Source organism: Lepidochelys olivacea (genome assembly GCF_965140295.1).
Source record: "Lepidochelys olivacea isolate rLepOli2 genome assembly, chromosome: 5".
Classification (NCBI taxonomy): Eukaryota; Metazoa; Chordata; order Testudines; family Cheloniidae; genus Lepidochelys; species Lepidochelys olivacea.
In genome coordinates, this window is record NC_140415.1 from 4,745,157 (window position 1) to 4,763,683 (window position 18,527).

Consider the following 18,527-nt stretch of genomic DNA (forward strand, 5'->3'; position numbering starts at 1 on the left):
GGAAGAGAATGGGCTAGAGCCAGGGAGAAGGTAGGTACCCACTCTGTGTGGGCAGGGCCGGGATCCCAGACCAGCAGCAGGCTGAGTGAGCGGCAGCCAGGACCCTGGCTGGCAGGAGCCGGCGGATGGAACCCCAGACCAGCAGCGGGTTGAGTGGCAATGGGCACTCAAAAAGCATCTCCCTAGCAGGGTTTTCCCCTGAGGCTCTTTTTCCCTAGCAGGGGGATTTTGGTCCAATCTAGTTGATGAGTTTTAAAGGCATATTCTATATGTCTGTGACAAGGTGTAAAGGCACTCGAGCCTGTAAGGGGTTCCTGGGTTCCTGCCTGTCATGTGGCTGATCTGTGCTATGAATCTATGAAATATCTTCACTGTACTGAAGAACTTTAAAGCAAAGGAATGAATAGTTAGGAACACAGGAATGACCAAACTGGATTCAGACCCATGGTCCATATAGCTCAGTGGCCCGACTCTGATAATGGGCAGCACCAGCTGCTTCAGAGAAAGGTACAAGAAAGGCACCTGTGACAACGTTGCCAAGCCTTGCAGTTCTATCACGAGTCTCACACTACGTGCAGGTTTTCTTAAAGCCCCTAGCCCTTGTGGTTGTGAGGAAAAGCCTGAAAACGTGAAGCAACTGTGACTGAAAGGCACAGAAGACAAATAAAAATTAGCCAAAACCCATCATTAAAAAAAAAATCTCATGATTATGGGAGCCTGCCTTGTGATTTTTGAGCTCTTGCATGCATTGGCAGCCCCAGGGAAAGTTTCCTCCTAACCCCCAGTAGCCAGAGGTTGCCTTACGCCCTGAAACATGGGATTTATTATCCCTTCCAATACTCTTTTAGCATTAACTATTCTAAGTGTGTGTTCTTGTTCTCCATATTCATGCCTAAGCACATCAGAAATCTTTACACTGGCCACAAAACAAACATTAATACATTCTTCTTATCATGTTGATTTCATCACAGTGCAACCATCTTAATTCTGACCCCAAATTTGGTTTTTTAATCTAAATATTTTCCTTGAAGGGATGCTGTTAAAAGGAAAATGCTATCAGTTAATAAATTTGTCAATCAACAGAATTACTTTTTTGGGTAAAGTTCTTGTAACTGCTGTTTCCTGAGAATAATACTGTAGATTCTGTTTCACAGAAGGAATGCATAACAGTGCTGATTTCTAGTATAGAATGTGGGCTTGCATTTGAGAGTAATCACCATGTGCAGCTGAGGTGCAATCAGAAGAAGCATCTCGCAGAAGATACAGAAACCCTGACCCCATATTTTATCTCATACATACCCATGGGTTGTTTTTCATGCCAGAGCCCCACCCTAGAATGTGTACATGACTCACACCAGTCCATGCTGGTTTATGCCAATTTACTGGTATGTAGTTTACACTTCCTAGGTGCTTATACTGTACCCATTACCTTGGTATCAGAGCACCTAAATCCATAGCAAATTAAGTGCCAGACCCACAACTGAAACCCAGGTCTCTGAAGTCCACAGCCAAGACCTAGGCCATTGGCCACAATGCCTTCTATGTTTGCACCACTGTTTATATTATCTCTGAACATACACCTGATCCAAAGTCCATTTGACTAAAAGGAAATCAGTCCCTTTATTTCAGTGGGCTTTGGATCAGGCCCTTAGCCCTTTATGTTTTGTGATATCTTTTCCTCCAATAGAATCAGACCCCAGGCAGATGATTTACTCTTAGAGCAAAGATAGGAAAGTATTGTCACAACAGAGAGTAATCGAACACAAGCAAACTGATTGGGACAGCAAGTTTTTGAGTGCTAAAGCATTAGGGCTGAAAGATACCACATTTCATTTCAAACTGATACATCTATCAAGTCTCTGCAATGGGCTCATTAAGAATTCCTGCAGCACACTCCATATCTCAAGATTGAAATACAAATGCTTTCCATAGCAAAAAATAGTCCTTTCTTTCCAGGGAATTACTGCTTACCAAATTGTGGGTTTCACAAAAGGATTCACATTTAAAGTAGTTCCTGTAGCTCCAAAGATTTCGACTGTAAATGAAAAATGCAGCTCACGTGTTCATATCTAAGCATGCAATTGTTATCAGTGAAGAAATCCATAGCAGAATCCAGGACAGATGACTTTGGTACAATGATCAAGAGGTTTGTGAGAACAAACTCCCCCACAGCAGCCACAGTTCTATAGCAATGAGAAATTAACCACAACTCTATATTGTAATCAAGGATTTTAAAGCTCTTAAATTTCAGTAGGTATTGGGCTGATTAATCACTTCAAACAGCAGGGTAGACAGTAGATCTGACTTAACCAGTCGGCTGAGTTTACCATCCACATGGCTGAACTCAGAGGTATGATCTGTATCACCACCAACGGCAAATCTTAATGGCCCACAGGAGGCACTCAACTAGATGAATGAAAGGGGAATCTTTCCCCAGCTGAGTTAGCAGGAGCCATCATCTCCGCTGGGAGCTGCTTTTGGTATGTTTTACACAGTGACGAAATACCATCAGGAAAACAATGGGAAACTTAATCCTTTCAAAATGACAGCTCTGCCACCATCAGAACACATCAGCAAGCTCTGTCTTTAATCTGGTGTTCTGACATGGTTGAAATCTTTGAAATCTCAGTGCTCATTTAGTTTCTGCTTGTCTTGCAATATTCCTAGTACTGCCTTGATACACAAGACAGATTTCCTTCAAGTTTCCTTTGCCTCTTTGTCATCATTTTGTATTGTTTATTCTAATAATGCTTCTAGTTGTCTTCTACTCTTTGCTATCATTGCTGCAGCAGTACCTAGCTGAGAAAACTTTCCAATAGGCTTGCTATTTCCTAGGAGAGCACTTTGGTCCAGATCCTCATTGGTAGGCACTTAACTCCCATTGAAATCAGTGGATCTACAAGCGCTGTGAGTGAGTCTCCAGGCTTCTTCCACTAGAGTGGGCACCCACCAGCCATAAAGAAGCTAGAGGAAATAAATTATTTGCTTAAAATTATTTGTGAGAGACACAAACTTTTGAGCTTACACAGAGCTCTTCTTCAGGTCTGGGAAATGTACTCAGAGCGTCACAGCTAAATACACGGTGGAACAGATTGTTTAGCTTAAGTAGTTACCACACATTTCAAGGGATCAGTCAAGGTGAACTCTGATCAGACTGGCCACTTCACCTGGACTGGTCCCTTGAAATGTGTGTTAACTACTTAAGCTAAACAATCTGTTCCACCTTGTGTTTAGCTGTGACACTCTGAGGACTGCTCTACACCAGGAAATTAAGTTGGTACAACTGCATCACTCGGGGATGTGAAAAATCTACCTCCTTGAGCGACGCATTTAAACAGACCTAACCCCTGATGTAGACAGCACTAGGTCACTGGAAAAACACTCCCATCGACCTGACTACTGGCTCTTGGGAAGATGGAATTCTTGCGCTAATGGGAGAGGCTCTCCGATCAGTGTAGGTAGCATCCTCATTGAAGTGCTGGTGCATCTGTGCCGCTGCAGAGTTTTAAGGGTAGACAAGCCCTGAGTACATTTTCCAGATCTGAAGAAGAGCTCTGTGCAAGCTCAAAAGCTTGCCTCTCTCACCGAAACAAGTTGGTCCAATAAAAGATATTACCTCACCCACCTTGTCTCTTTAATATGCTGAAACCAACACAGCTACAACAATGCATGCAAAATTGTTTGCTCAGCTCTACCCATAAGATCCTCCAACTGCATGAATTAACTTGGGGAAGGAAGAGACACATCTTGCAAAATCCCCTACATTTCTCTCCCTGGAAGGTGCCACCTTGCCCGTCCTTCCACCTGAGATGGTCAGAACAGAGGTTCCCATCAGCATTCTTCCCAACAAGGTTCTGAAAGCTGCATGAGAGAAATTAATTCATAGACTTTTAAGGCCAGAAGAGACCATTGTGATGATCTAATCTGAGCTTCTGTATAACACAAATCATAGGATTTCCCTGTATTAATTCCTACGTCAGTCGCTGAGGTTAAACTATACCAGATCTTTTAGAAAAACATTTGATCTTGATTTAAGAAATTCCAGAGATGAAGAATCCATTACAACCCTTAGTAAGTTGCTGCAATGGTTAACTGCCCTCACTGTTAAAAATTTGCACCTTATTTTTAGTCTGAATTTGCCTAGATTCCATGTCCAGCAACTGGATCTTGTGTTACCTTTGTCTGTTAGAATGTAGAGCACTCTATTATCATACAGGGTTACTGGCTTCACTGAGGGGGGGAAGCTGTAGATGTGATATATCTTGATTGTTGCAAGGCTTTTGACATAGATCCACATGACATTCTCATAAGCGAACAACGGAAATGTGATCTCAATGAATTTACTACAATGTGGGTGCACAACTGGTTGAAAGACCATACTCAAAGGGTAGTTATCAAAGGTTTTCTGGAAAACTGGGAGGGCGTATCTAGTGAGGTCCCACAGGGGTCTATTCTAGGTCCAGTACTATTATTTTCATTAATTGCTTGTATAATGGAGTGGAGTGTATGCTTATAAAATTTCTGAATGATGCCCTAGCTGGGAGGGGCTGAAAGCACTTTGGAGGACAGAATTAGAATTCAAAAGTACCTTGACAAATTGAAGAACTGGACTGAAATCAACAAGATGAAATTTAATAAAGACAAGTGTAAAGAACTACACTTAGGAAGAAAAAATCAAATGCACAACTACAAAATGGGGAATAGAGGATCTGGGGGTTAGAGTGGATCACAAATTGAAAATGAGTCAACAATGTGATGCAGTTACACATGGGAGGTAATTATTCCTCTCTACTTGGCAATGGTGAGGCCTCAGCTGGAGCACTGTGTCCAGTTCTGGGTGCCGCACTTTAAGAAAGATGTGGATAAACTGAACAGAGTCCAGAGGACAGCAACACAAATGATCAAAGATTTAGAAAACCGGACCTCTGAGGAAAGGTTTAAAAAAAACTGGTCATGTTTAGACTTGAGAAAAGAAGACTGAAGGGGGACCTGATAACACTCTTCAAATATGTTAAGGGATGTTATAAAAGAGGTCAGAGTTCCACTGTTGTATGTACCCTCTGAAGGCAGGGCAAGTAATGGGCTTAATCTGCAAAAAGGGAGAAATAGGTTAGATATTAGGAAAAACTATTTAACTCTAAGGGTAGTTAAGCTCTCGAATACGCTTCCAAGGGAGGTTGTGGAATTCCCATCATCTTTAGAACAAGTTAGACAAAACATCTTCATGGATGGTCTAGATATACTTGATCCTGTCTCAGCACAGAGGCTGGACTAGATGACCTCTCAAGGTGCCTTCTAGCCCTACATTTCTATTATGCTATTAAATTTCTGTTTCCCATGTGAGTACTTAGACACTATGATCAAGTCACCCATTAACCTTCTCTGCAATAAACTGAACAGTTTAAGCTCCATGAGTCTCACACTATAAGAGATGTTTTCTAATCCTTTATTCATTCTTGTGGCTCTTCTCTGAACCCTCTCCAATTTTCAATGCTCTTCTTGAAGTGTGGGCACCAGAACTGGACACAGTATTCCAGCAGCAGTTGCACCAGTGCCAAATAAAGAGGTAAATCTCTCTACTCCTACTCAACATTCCTGTTTATACATCCAAGTATCACGATAGCCCTTTTTGCCACAGGATCGCTCTGGGAGCTCAGGTTCACTTGCTTGTCCCTTCTGACCACTAAATCCTTTTTCAGAATCACTTCTTCCCATGTCAGGGTTCCGTCTCCTATAAGCATAGCCGACATACTTTGTTCCTAGATGTATACTTTTACACTTGTCCATATCCAAATGCACATTGTCAGCTCATGGCCAGCTTACCAAGCAATCTCTAACGCTCTCTATCAGTGATCTGTCCTCCGTATAAGTGATCTGCCTTGAGGGAAGGGGTGGAGTGGGGGCAGGGCATGGGATGGAGCCAGGGAAAGTACCCCCAGCACATTAGAAAGTCAGCGCCTATGGCTGGGAGTGTACCTTGGTAGCTGTCAGTCCCTGCACTCTTCTGAGCACAGGGACTATGATCATGACAGGCTCTTGTGCTGGCAGTGCAAGGTGAGCAGTCTCTTTATCCACTCCTACCCACCCACCTTTTTGCAAAGGCTGGTCCCCATCTGACCTTTCACATGTGAGCTGGTACTTGCTGAATTAAAGAGATCTTGTCAGGTCTCTTTGGGCTTCTGCGCAAACCAAGAGCAAGAGGATCATTTCCGTGGCTTTTAATAGACAGAGCTTATTTTGAAAGGAAAAATATTCCCCTGCCGTGTTGGCACTGCCCTGCTAGCACAGGAGAAACAGAATGTGAAATTTAGAGAAACTGACTGGTCTGTTGTCAGAGCTGAGGGAAGTACAGGGTTAAAACTAAGAGAAGTAGTAGTATAAAGTAAATCAGACTGTCAAATTCTTTCAGTTTTATTAATCCAATGTAGTATTAATAAAATAAGAGAGCCTTAATTTTAATATATGTGTGACATTCCCCTCTGGTGTTATCTGGACCAGTGATCTGCTAGGTCTCTCCAATCCTTGACTCTGGGAGCCAGCCTTACCCTGCTCTGCTGTGAGAACCCCACTGTTCACGCACAGGTTTTGGAATGCAATGCTCCCAGCTACTTGCAACCAAATGACACTAGTTAATATCTGCGGTCCCAGACACAACCCTAGGAACCTCCATCTTGCAGTGTCCAGTTATGCCCGCTGGATGCTGCAAGCTTATATGAGTTCCTCAATTTAGCAAAGAAATTGATATGTACCAGGCTCATTATCCCAAGGAGAGTCTCTGACAGGCTTCAAACCAAACGCACTGCTTCAGGTAGAATAAACAAACAGATTTATTAACTATAAAGATAAATTTTAAGTGATTATAAGTCAAACCATAACAAGTCAGATTTGGTCAAATGAAATAAAAGCAAAACGCATTCTAAGCTGATCTTACAAACTTAGATGCTTCTCACCACAGGCTGGCTGGTTGCTTTTCAGCCAGGCTCTCCCCTTTGATCAGCGCTTCAGTCGTTTGGTGTGTAGTCTGAAGATGGAGGTAGAAGAGAGAGGAAGAGCATGGCAAACATCTCTCCCTTTTAACATGTACTTTCTTCCTTTTTGGCTTTGCCCCCCACCCTTCAGAGTCAGGTGAGCATTACCTCATCACAGCCCCAGACTGCCCAAAGGAAGGGGGTGTCTCACTCGAGAGCCTAACAGATTCTTTTGTTGCCACCTAGGCCAGCGTCTTTTGTTCCTGTGAGGCTGGGCTGGGTTTGTCCCATCCATGCCCTGATGAGGTGTGAACTGCCTCTCTGTTCTTGGTGAGTTTTTGCATGGGCTTGCTTTAAGCCATGAAGATACATTTTCAGCCTCATAATTATATACATGAAATTATAGCCTATAACATTACTGTAACAATTATTATAACTTCACTATAACAACCATGCTCAGTGCATCATGAGCCTTCCGAAGACACCCAACATGACAAACCTTGCATTGGATACCACACAATCATTTTATAAAGATGAAAATGGGGGTGTTCCCCGAAGGTACAGAGCATCACAATATGATTCTTAACTGATTTGTGTCTGTCCAACTGAAACAAACCCTGTTTCATCAGCAAAGAATGTTCACAATGGATTCTAACTTCATCAGCCTGAATTACACTGTCAACATTTACAGATACAGCTTAAATTTACAAGGCCGTATTTAGCAAATGAAGTGGCAGGCAGTCACAGACGTGGTATTTGTAGCTAGGTCACTACACCTGTGAATTCTGTTTCACTTTCCAAAACCTGCAATTACTATCCCTGCCATCTGTAATTTCCAGATAGTGTTTAACTTCAGCAGCAGCTGCCGCTTTTAGTTTAATTTTTTGTTTGTTTGTTTGTTTGTTTCCAAAGCCGAATGGAGAGCTGGGAATGCCATACTGTACAATCAGCTTTTTAAATTTAAAAACAAACAAATATATAAATAAAAATAGTGAGAAAGGAGAGAAAAAATATCTAGATAGAGAGGAGATGGGAGGAATCCTTTGGCAGCTCCAGCAGCATACAAACTGAGCCAGATCACCTCATCCACAGTATCAGTGTGAAGGGTCCCATGATGCAAACTTCCTGCTTCCTGCAGTGACGGGATGGGCTTTGTTCTCCTTATCCCAGCCCCTCTGCAGAGTCAGAGATCAGTGGATAGGGAAGGAGCAGACCAAGGGCAGGAGGGATGCCAGGAGTGGGGCTAGAGGGACATTCTTGTGTTGTCTGGCACACCCTCCCCCCAGCTCTCTGGAAAAACAAAAACAACTACTTCGGGAATGCACTGGATCTTCTGACTTCCCCTCCTGCTGTGGGCACCACTCTTCTCTTAGAATTATATAGAATATCAGGGTTGGAAGGGACCTCAGAAGATCATCTTGTTCAACCCCCTGCTCAAAGCAGGACCAATCCCCAATTTTGGCCCCAGATCTCTAAATGGCCCCCTCAAGGATTGAACTCACAACCCTGGGTTTAGCAGGCCAATGCTCAATGAGCTATCCCTCCCTGAAGAGCCAGGGAAGGAGCTGTGGCACCATGGCTATACTGAAACCAGGCTGCAAGGGAAAGAAGCAGACCCACAGAGGACTTCAAAGCCAGCACTTGCAGGGTTCTGGGTTACACTGCTGACCATTCTGCATTAGAGGAGCCTCCCAAGCCATTTCCCAGAATCAGGTGTCCCGTGAGTCACAGATTGATGCCTCACAGAATGATCCCAGGAAAACTAGTGTAGGGCTCCTGCTACACCCAGGAACTCCTTCTGGCCAGTATTTCTATGGAAAGACCTGACCCTGGTCTGTGAGAATTCCATGCAGAATGAAAGAGCTGTTTGCTATAGTAAGAATTCAAGTTCAAGCTGGAGGAGTAGGTGGGTGGCAGGGTGGAAGAGGATATTTCTATAGAGACTCTTCAGCAACAGCATCACCCAGCCCAGACAAGGCAGTCAATTATTTTTTGGCAAGATCCAAATTTCTTGGGCAAGGTCTAGTTAAGGTCCAGATTCCAGAGAAAATAATAATAAATAATGATGATGATAATAATAATAAGTAAATAAAAAGATTTTGGGGTCCATTCAAAAGCATCTGGCGATCTGGATTTGGCCCCCTGTCCGCCTATTTACTCCCCGAGAGAGGCAGAGTACAAGTCAATAGAATTTCAAAATACAGCAGAGAGGGGGTTGTTTCTTTTTCAATGACAGAGAGTTAACATGAAGGAGGAAAACCTAATCATCATGCAAGGCTGCTGACATAGATAGTGGGGTTATTCAAAGATAACAGGTTTCAGAGCATGGCACCCTCAGGGAACTGTTTAGAGGGCAACATTTGTTGACAATGGCTTTGTTTTAAGCTGCTACCCTATTGTAGATAACAACTGCACCGCAGCCATTTCAATGAAAACAGACTTCTGTTTGGTTTCTGGCATTCTCTAGGGTGTTTGCAACACAGACGGACGGTGCAGACTGGGGCATGAGTGTGCTAGTACATGAAAACCAATTAGTGAAACTGACTAAAAAGTCTGCTAAAACAAAAGAGAAACTGACCAGCTTACTTTTGTTGTACAAACTGAATGAAATGCAAACAATAAAAGAGCAGCAAAATGGCTTGAATTTGTTTGATTTTTAAAAAAAAATTAGATTTGCATGATCTAAAGTCAGGTTTCAGACTAGCAGCTGTGTGAGTCTGTATTCTTTGTTAGTCTCTAAGGTGCCACAAGTACTCCTTTTCTTTTTATGATCTAAAGTGAGGCTAGTAACACAGGGATGAGAAAATTGGGGCCAGCATTCCAGCTTTCTAACCATCATGATGGTGTGGGCAACCGTGGTAAACACATCTATAGTAGTGCAATATTTTTAAATTATATCTTCTTATTTAACCTGGAAATGTCCCTTTTAGGTCGCTGAATTATATTGTTTAATTTGTAACTTACAAGAGCCATGTCCCACTGCAAACAGATCCTTGTACTTTGGATTCCTGTAACAAGAAAGTAAATGTAACAGAGTATGAATTATTAATTATCTAACTCAACAGATGTGCATGGACTTCACAGAATAAAGCCAGATTACCGCCCAAAAGAGACGACAGTCTATGGCTTGATCCTGCAAACACTTACGCATGTGACTAAAGCTTTGCATGTGCCTAATTTTTCACAGGATCAAGACCTATGCATGGACTCAGACAACAGAGGATGATGGCAACACATGGAGTGGATAAGGAAGGGCTACATCAAAGATGACAACAATAAGATTTCAGTCTCCAGGGCTCCCTGCCTTGTACATTTCACAATCACTGAAAATATACTTTTTAAAAAACCCTATATCTTAGAGGAAGAGAGAAGAAGTCTCAGTTTCCACCATTGTGGATACAGAAGCATAGGAACTGCCAAACCATATCAGAACAAGGGTCCACCCACGCACTTACCTTGTCTGGCATTGGCCAATAATGGGTGATTCAGAGGAAGGCACATAAGTTCCATAACGTAAGATCATTCACACAGCTTTTGTCTTCTTTGCCACTTGCCTATTTGGGCTCAGTGACTTTTACAGCCTTCTTCCAAAACTCATGATTGTATGCCAGGCTGTCATGCAAATTGGTCTGTGTGCGGACCGTTGATATCTGGTCCATGTACCGAGTCTTTGGCCTCCCCCTTGCTTGTTTTCCGTCCACGATCATTGCAAGAGCCATCCTTCCAAAATAGCTCTCATATCTCTGCTGGACTTGCCCCTGGCCATGTAGCCTAGCCTCCACCAACTTGTCTCCAATTGGGGCAACCCACATTACGCTCCACACAACCTCATTTTGTTTCCTGTCACAGAGCGTCCAACCATTTGACCAGTTCAATATCTTCATTTCCATGGTGGAGAGCACGCTGGTTTCTCGTCTCGTGGCTGGCCAAGTTTCTGTTCCGTACATTAGGATGGGTCAAATTACAGTTTGATACATTCTCCCTTTTAACTTTATTGGCACCTTTTTAATCATAGAAAACTGAGATCAGCTCCCACCATTTGCACCAAGCAGCTTTGGTATGCTGTCAGGCATCACTCAGAAGGGCACCATTGTCACCAACCACTGAGCCTAGGTATTTACATTTTTTCACCATTCTAAGCTCTCTGCCTGTAATATCCTTTATAGTGGGTCCTGCTACTTCAGTTATCAAAGCCTCAGGCTTACCAACATTCACTCTTGAGTCCCAGGTGCGCAAAACTGTCTTGCCACTCTTCAGAGTTGGCTTGCGGGGTCTCATAATCTTTGCACATATCACTATGGCATCACGGAGCAGCGTATTCCAAGGCAGCTCCCTTCGTATATTCTCCCTAATCACATCCAAGCCAGCTGCAAACAAAAAAGAGCTCAATGCTGACCCCGGGTGCAAGGCAATGTTTACTAGAAATCCTCTGCTGTAGCCCCATTTGGTTTTAACTACAGTAGACATTCCATCATATATACCTGCATAAGATAGACCTATCCTTCCAGCACACCTCTCTGTCACAAACTCCACCAAACAAATTCTCTTGGAACACGATCATATGCCTTCTTCAAGTCCACAAAGATCATACACACAGACCAGAGAGGGAAGTTCCTTCCTGTCCCAGCTGGTGATTAGTTTATTCCCTGAAGCATGAGGACTGACCTGCCAATACTCTACTTTTTGATATAGAAAGCTTTAATAACTAATCCTTCTTTGCAATTTACTAAGCTATTTGCCTCAATTATGTCATGTGGCAGTGAATTCCACAGGTTAATTTTATATTCAGTTAAATCATGTTTTCTTATCCTTTTAGTATTAGTTGCCTTTTAATGCTTCTTTCTTTATCTCTCCATTTTGACTCATAATAATGACAGTAAATGATAATTTGCACTCTTTAAGAATAAAACCCAGGATCCAGACTTCCCTGCTCTAACCATTAGATCCACTGTCACTACAAAAGATTTGAAAAACACAAATCCATACCTGGGACATATCTTACAAGTCTATTGTTCTCTCTTACTTAGTATTTATTGAAGGTGACGTCCTGGTAAAGAATTCTAAAGACTTTTGAGCACAGAGGGAGGCTATGTGTAGGCTGACACCTGTTATCAATTAAAAAGATGAATTAGGCCTGGGGAAGAGAAGCTGAGTATTATTGTATGTCAATAAATGAGACCCCAGAAAGGGAAAGTTAATCTGAAACTATCAGTGGTGATGTTTTGGATTGACAAGGAAGAAGGTAAACTGGGACAGCAACAGGGCCCAGTGCTAGATTGGGTCAGGCCCTCTGCGATGTACAACTACAACCATTACCTATAGAAATAGCTACTTAGGGCTCCGATTCAGGAAAGCATCTCTACTCAGAACCGTGCTTAAAATACATGCTTAATGTACAATATCTGCTTAAAAGTGCTGGCCTGGAACAGAGACGGAGGGTTGGTCTATCCTGCAATTAGGCACATGCCCACTGACTCAGTCTCGGGGGGTTGGGGAGGGGGAGCGCTCAGGCTAAGGGGCTGTTTAACTGCAGAGTAGATGTTCAGGCTCAGGCTGCAGCCTGAGCTCTGGGACCCTCCCACCTCGCAGGGTCCTAGAGTCTGGGCTCGAGCCTGAGCCTGACTGTCTACACTGCGATTGAACAGCTCCTTAGCCTGAGTTCTGCAGACCCAAGTCATCTGCACAGGCCAACTGTGGGTTTTTAACTGCAGTGTAGACATATCCTAAGTGTCTCACTTATCCTTTTGCACATGCAGTTACCTAACTGGAACATGCAATTGAATCAGCACTTCATACTGCTCTTTTTTTTCTGTGCACAGACCAAAGCCTCTGCCTTCATATAGTTCTTTTCCTACCTCTCCCTAGGCCAGTGCAGGACTGACTCTTCCTGTATGTTCTCCAGAGATCTGTCCAATCTGGTTTTACAATTCTCAGGGGAAGGGCCTCTTATTTGTTCCATTTATTTAACCTCTTTGCCCTGGTGCTCCACACTAAGTCAGCAGTGTACTCATCTTCCACTGAAGGGCAATGGAATCCGAGCATGTGCCTGGCACATTCAGTACCACAGCAGGTGCCAGCTGGTCCATAAACCAGCACCTGGCATGGTTATCTACCACCAACGAATAATCATTGAATTGAATTATTCCAAACAAACAGTGTTCCCAGAGAAAGCATTCAGAATGTTTTTATACAAAATGTTGGGCTTCTTGCCATAATAACGGAGCTACACTTCCACGTTATGACAATTCACAGGGACGCTGGCTTGCAAGATGGCATGTCATTTCATTCCATTCTTGCCCAAGGATTTAGGAGATAAAATCTGCAACAAATAAACTCACCAGCAGATGGCAGTGACTGCAAGCCTCTTGGCTTTGTCATACTGAAACTTCCACAGTGGAAGGAGAGTCCCCTCCTGGTCTCTGTATTCATCCGCGGGATCCTCAAAATATTTAAAATCTAAAAGGAGAGGAAACGAATACCAGCGCATTCAAAAGGGGCCTGCCTGTAACCAGTGCCTGCGGGTGGAGAATAAGATCATTCCTCTCCCCTAGCTCAAGAGTAGGCACCGCCATGTTCAGAGCTTGTGCCAAAGGCACTGCTCATGCCCGAGATTTATTGTTTGTATCCCCGTAGTGCCTGGAGTCCCTAAGTGAGGTCAGGGCCACGCAGTGCTAGATGCTGTACGCACACAGAGCAAGAGATGGTCCCTGCCCGGTCGAAAAGGGATCCTGGGGGCTCTGGTCAGCACTGCTGACCAAGCTGCTAAAAGTGCGGTCAGTGGCGCAGTCGGGCTAATGCAGGCTCCCTGCCTGCCCTAGCTCTATGTGGCTCCTGGAAGCAGCCAGTATGTCCAGCTCCTAGGCACAGGGGAGGCCACGGGGACTCTGCACACTGCCCTCGCCCTGACTGCCAGCTCCACAGCTCCCATTGGCTGCAATTCCCGGCCAGTGGGAGCCACGGGCGCGGTGTCTGTGGGTGCAGGCAGCGCACAGAGCCCCCTGCCCCCTCCAGCTAGGAGCCAGACATGCCGGCCACTTTCGGGAGCCACCTGAGGTAAACCCTGAACGCCCTGCCCCAGGTCGGAACCCCCTCCCACACCCTAACTCCCTCCCAAAGCCTGCACCCCCTCCTGCATCCCAAGCCCCTGCCCCAACCCTGAGCCCCCTGCCACACCCAAACTCCCTCTCGGAGCCCGCACCCTACACACATACACCCCACACCCCAACCCCCTGCCCCAGCCCGGTGAACATAAGTGTGGGTGGGGGAGAGCAAACGATGGAGGGAGGAAGGATGGAGTGAGTGTGGGCGAGGCCTCAGATAAGGGGTGGGGTAGGGGTGGGGCCATGGGGAAGAGGTAGGGCAAGGCTGTTCAGTTTTGTGTGATTAGAAAGTTGGCAACCCTAATAAAGGGTGGGAGGGGAAATGGTTTGCTCAAGGTCACATAGCAGGTCAGTGGCAGAGCTGGGAATAGAGCCTGGTCTCCTAAAGTTGCAAGTACAGTGGCTCAGGCCCTGGGTCACACTGGCTCATTTTCTTTTGGAAACTATAGAGCCATCGATGATCTCATCGGGAGATTGGCGACACAGACTAATGTTTTGTTATTTATTTGTGGAAAAGGAGAACCACCACCAAATAAGGTGCGCAGGTGCTGATCAGCCATGTCCTGATAATGCAAGTTCTATTAACGCCATCCCACATCCGCCAACACCATTCTTGTGAGTGTCACCGTACAGATGGGTGTCAGGAGTGATTTGAGTGGGAAGAGAGAGGGGCACCGTTAGAACGGACAAGGTGTGGAATCTGTCCCAGTGGCCTCTGTTCCCTGTTGTAAGCAGGCATAGTGGATGGGCTTGTACAGCTGCTTTGTACAGGCAGCTCAGACTGTCAGTGCCTGCACCATGAAAGGAAACTCACCTGTTCAGGGAACTCGACGCAAAGCATGGGACATATTCCAGTGAGGATCAAACAACTCAGTCCCTGCTGAATGGCTGCCTAAGTCCCAGCCTGCTTGGAGCAGCGCATGCCTTATAAATGAATGGACTTGGCTGGGCTGTTTTCTTTCTGCAAGTTCCCAGATCTGCTCCTGCCTACATCTCATTTCTCTGATCTGACATCCTTCTTCTGCGGCCTGCACTCGGCCCACTTCTCGCTCCTTAAAGATCGCGTACTCTCTGTTGGGACTTTGTGCCTTTTTTCATGGCACATTTATGTCTGGAGCCTCTCTCTGCCACCTTCTTTTATACAGGCCCAAGACCACAGTACCAAACACCTCAGTTCTTTCACCTAGCTTTCCACCTCTATTCTGGCACTCTGCTGCCTTCCTCAGCCTGGTCCTTAAACACTGTGCTGACTCTGTCTAACTTAGGGCCCAATTCTGTGAGCTGCTAAGCATTCTCATCTCCCACTGAACACACAGAACTGGACCCTTACATAGCAAGCATCTTTGGGCTGTGATCTTGCCTTCCTGCATCTTGTGAAGCACCGTGCTTGCCCACTGGTTAGTGTCAACCTGGGACTCGGGAGACCTGGGTTCTACTCCTGGCTCTACCATTGGCTGACCTTGGGCAAGTCATTGCACCTCTGTGCCTCGGTTTACCCATCTGTAAAATGGGGATAATTATACTGACCTCCTTTGTAAAAGCACTTTGAGATCTGCTGATAACAAGCACTGTATAAAAGCTAGGTATCATTATTATATGCAGGTCACTCTGGAGGTGGGTAGACAACAACAGTAAATTGTGGAGTGCTCTCCCAATACCTATATGCACAGAACTCCCCACGCCCCAGGGACATGTAGGAGAGCCTACAGTGATCAGCAAGGCAATGGGCGGGATCCTCAGCTGTGCCTCCATAGAAGTCAATGAAGCTCTGGTGAGTTACACCAGCTGAGAATCTGGCCCACTATATAGATAGCACCCTCCTGTTAGCAGCAGATCTCCTCTTTGAATCAAGACAAAATTTAACTCCACCAGAAAATGCTTCCCCAGATTCCCTGTTGTAATCTTTCTAGGGTTATGAAGATGTAACACCTGCATATTGCAATGTTTTACTTGCGGTACGAATACATAATAATCCTTGGCACTTCTGAGGTACTTTCGCGCCGAGGATCACAGAGCCTTTTACAAACTCTCACTAATTAATCTGTCCTCACAGTATCCCTGGGAGGCAGAGAAACATGATTAGCCTCACTTTCCTGATGGTGGAATTGAGGCTCTGGACAGGTAAGCGATTTGCCCAAGGTCACCGAATTATTCACCGGCAGAGCTAGAAATAAAACCCAGGAGTCCGGACGCACATCTCCCTGCCTAACCATTAGGCATTAGAATAAAATGCCCTCACTTGGGGTCTCTGCCAGGGAGGGGAAGCTTTAAATTGACCTCAGGGCTCCAAAGGAGAGGCTACATGGGGTATATATAGAATCAGTAAATTCTCCACGTGTCCTGGCCATAAACCTTCCCAGGCCAGTGCTATGCTGGGGACTATGTGGGCTGGCTGTGCCCACGCCTGTGGAAGCAATACTGTGGGTGTCTTATACTGCCCTCATGCTCCCCGATGCAGATTTTCCATTACTGGGAGGGCTGTGTCCTGGCTTCTGTCAGCTGAAGGGGGTCCGTCTCATCTTGGGCTGAATCTAGCTTGTGGATTTTAAATAAGGAGTGACCAAAATGGTACAGTATTGGCAACCTTTGGGCCACTTAAAGTGGTCACTTAGGGCAAAAGGGCAGCCTATCAGAGGTGGCCTTTCATGCAGATTTCTCTGTTACATGGACTGACATGGCTTGACGTAACATTCCATGAACTATTGCACTTTGTCATGGTGACCCTGGAAAGGATCAAAATTGCACAGCCATCCTGAAGAGCAAACAGGGATTCTTCTCAGTTACATATCTCACCAATCCTCTTCCTCTCCATGCACAGGTGATGATTCCATGGGAGTCATTATGCCAGGTGTGGCCACAGAGTTGATAACGGTGAGTAGCCTCTGACTTCTCTAAGGAAGTGATCAGCAACATGGTACTGATCAAGGACTTGATGCACAGACTGGTCAATTGTAATTGATTACAGCTGGGCTTTCCCATGGAGTCAGAGTGTTAGGCACCCAAATACCACTGAATAGAACTTTCCTAGGCTGCTTTGAAAACCCACAGCCTGCATTCTCAAAGGAGCTTTCACCACCCTCATCACAACGGTGTGCCGGTCTCTTCCACAGAACTGACATCTGAGTGTGAATGAAAGTCCGGTACCTTGTGCAATGTCATCAAAGGTATTCTGATTGACCATCCGCTCCACTATTTTAGCTGCCTTGGTCACCTTGGATACATCATCACTCTGCCAAAAAGTAAAACAATGAGGAGAAATTTTACAACCAACATGTTGAAAGAAAGGGAAATTATTTCCTGTGCCGTGGTTCCCTGAAAATTAGCAAAGAGCCCCCCTCTCCTGTTGGACCTCTAGACTAAGGGGTTTCAGGGTCTCGCACGGACAAGCAAAGTTCAGAGGGTTTCAGTAAATCTCTGGGAACTCGACTTTAAGTTGTATGCAGATCAACAGTATCATGCAGCACATAGCTAATGGAATCAGTCACACCGTGGGGGAGATTTTCAAAGGCACAAAAGGCAGCTTTGTGTCCAGTTGCCTATGAAAGTCAATGAGAATTAGGTTCCTTGCTGGCCTAGCACAGTGGAAAATTCCATCTTGCAGGTGTGGTGCTACCAGTGGCACTGGAGGGCCATGCCCCCTCCCCCACACCTTTAAAAGTGGGAAGCTATTCCCTCCCACTTTTTACTGGCCACAAGGGTGAGCAATGGGGAAGAGGATAGGGTCTGGGGGGGGAAGAGGCGGCACAGGAGCTGGGTCTTGGGGAAAAGGGGTGGCATGAGGGTGGGGTGTTAGGGGAATGGGCGGCGCAGGCCGGGAGCTCAGGGCGCTGAGGGAGCAGGGCCTCAGGGGGGAGGGGTGGCACAGGGGAGGCGGGGTCACAGTTCGGACACTGGTGGCCCCCCACGTTAGGGACCTTCCATCACTCCTGGGTCTACTATGCATTGACAAACACGGATAGAGCCCTGCACAACGTTAAACCCTGGGTAGCCTGAGGAGGGATGTGCCGCTCTTTGTCTCTGTGTCCTAATAGGAATTCCAGTGATGGGCACAAATCCAAACACCTTCCTCCTCTGAACTCTGGGGAAGTCCAAACCCTGCAGTTCAGGTCTGCCTCCAGGTCCCTCCCAGGCATTCCAGGGTTACACTGATATACCTAGAGGTATGTCTACACTGCACATCTCTGGTAGCAGCATGTGGGGTATGTGTAGCCACACATGGCAGTGAAAAGCAGGCTGCACCTATACTGTGGTGTGCAGCTACATCCAGCAGCGAAAGGCTCTGGCAGAGGGTGGCAGCAGGGAAAGGCTCCGGCAGTGGGAGTCAGAGCCTTTCCCCACTGCCTTCCCCTGCCGGAGTCTTTCACTGGGTCTGTACTCTACTCACCTAAGCAGTGCCTCACTGTCTACACTGCTGTTTATACCCATGCTAGGGAGTCAGAGGGTTCTCCCCATGCATGGA

The 18,527-nt window shown here is 45.5% G+C and overlaps 1 protein-coding gene across 3 annotated transcripts in view; it reads right to left on the reverse strand.

Moving 5' to 3' along the window:
- DNAI1 (dynein axonemal intermediate chain 1) overlaps positions 1 to 18,527 on the reverse strand; it is a 272,825-nt gene that overhangs the window by 180,554 nt on the left and 73,744 nt on the right. For all 3 annotated transcript variants that reach the window (XM_084628046.1, XM_084628045.1, XM_084628044.1), the window contains 3 exons: positions 17,213 to 17,297; positions 13,307 to 13,424; positions 9,933 to 9,976 (listed from right to left, as the gene is read on the reverse strand). In XM_084628046.1, coding sequence (XP_084484172.1) covers positions 9,933 to 9,976; positions 13,307 to 13,424; positions 17,213 to 17,297 — 247 coding nt within the window. The remainder of the gene's footprint in view (positions 1 to 9,932; positions 9,977 to 13,306; positions 13,425 to 17,212; positions 17,298 to 18,527) is intronic.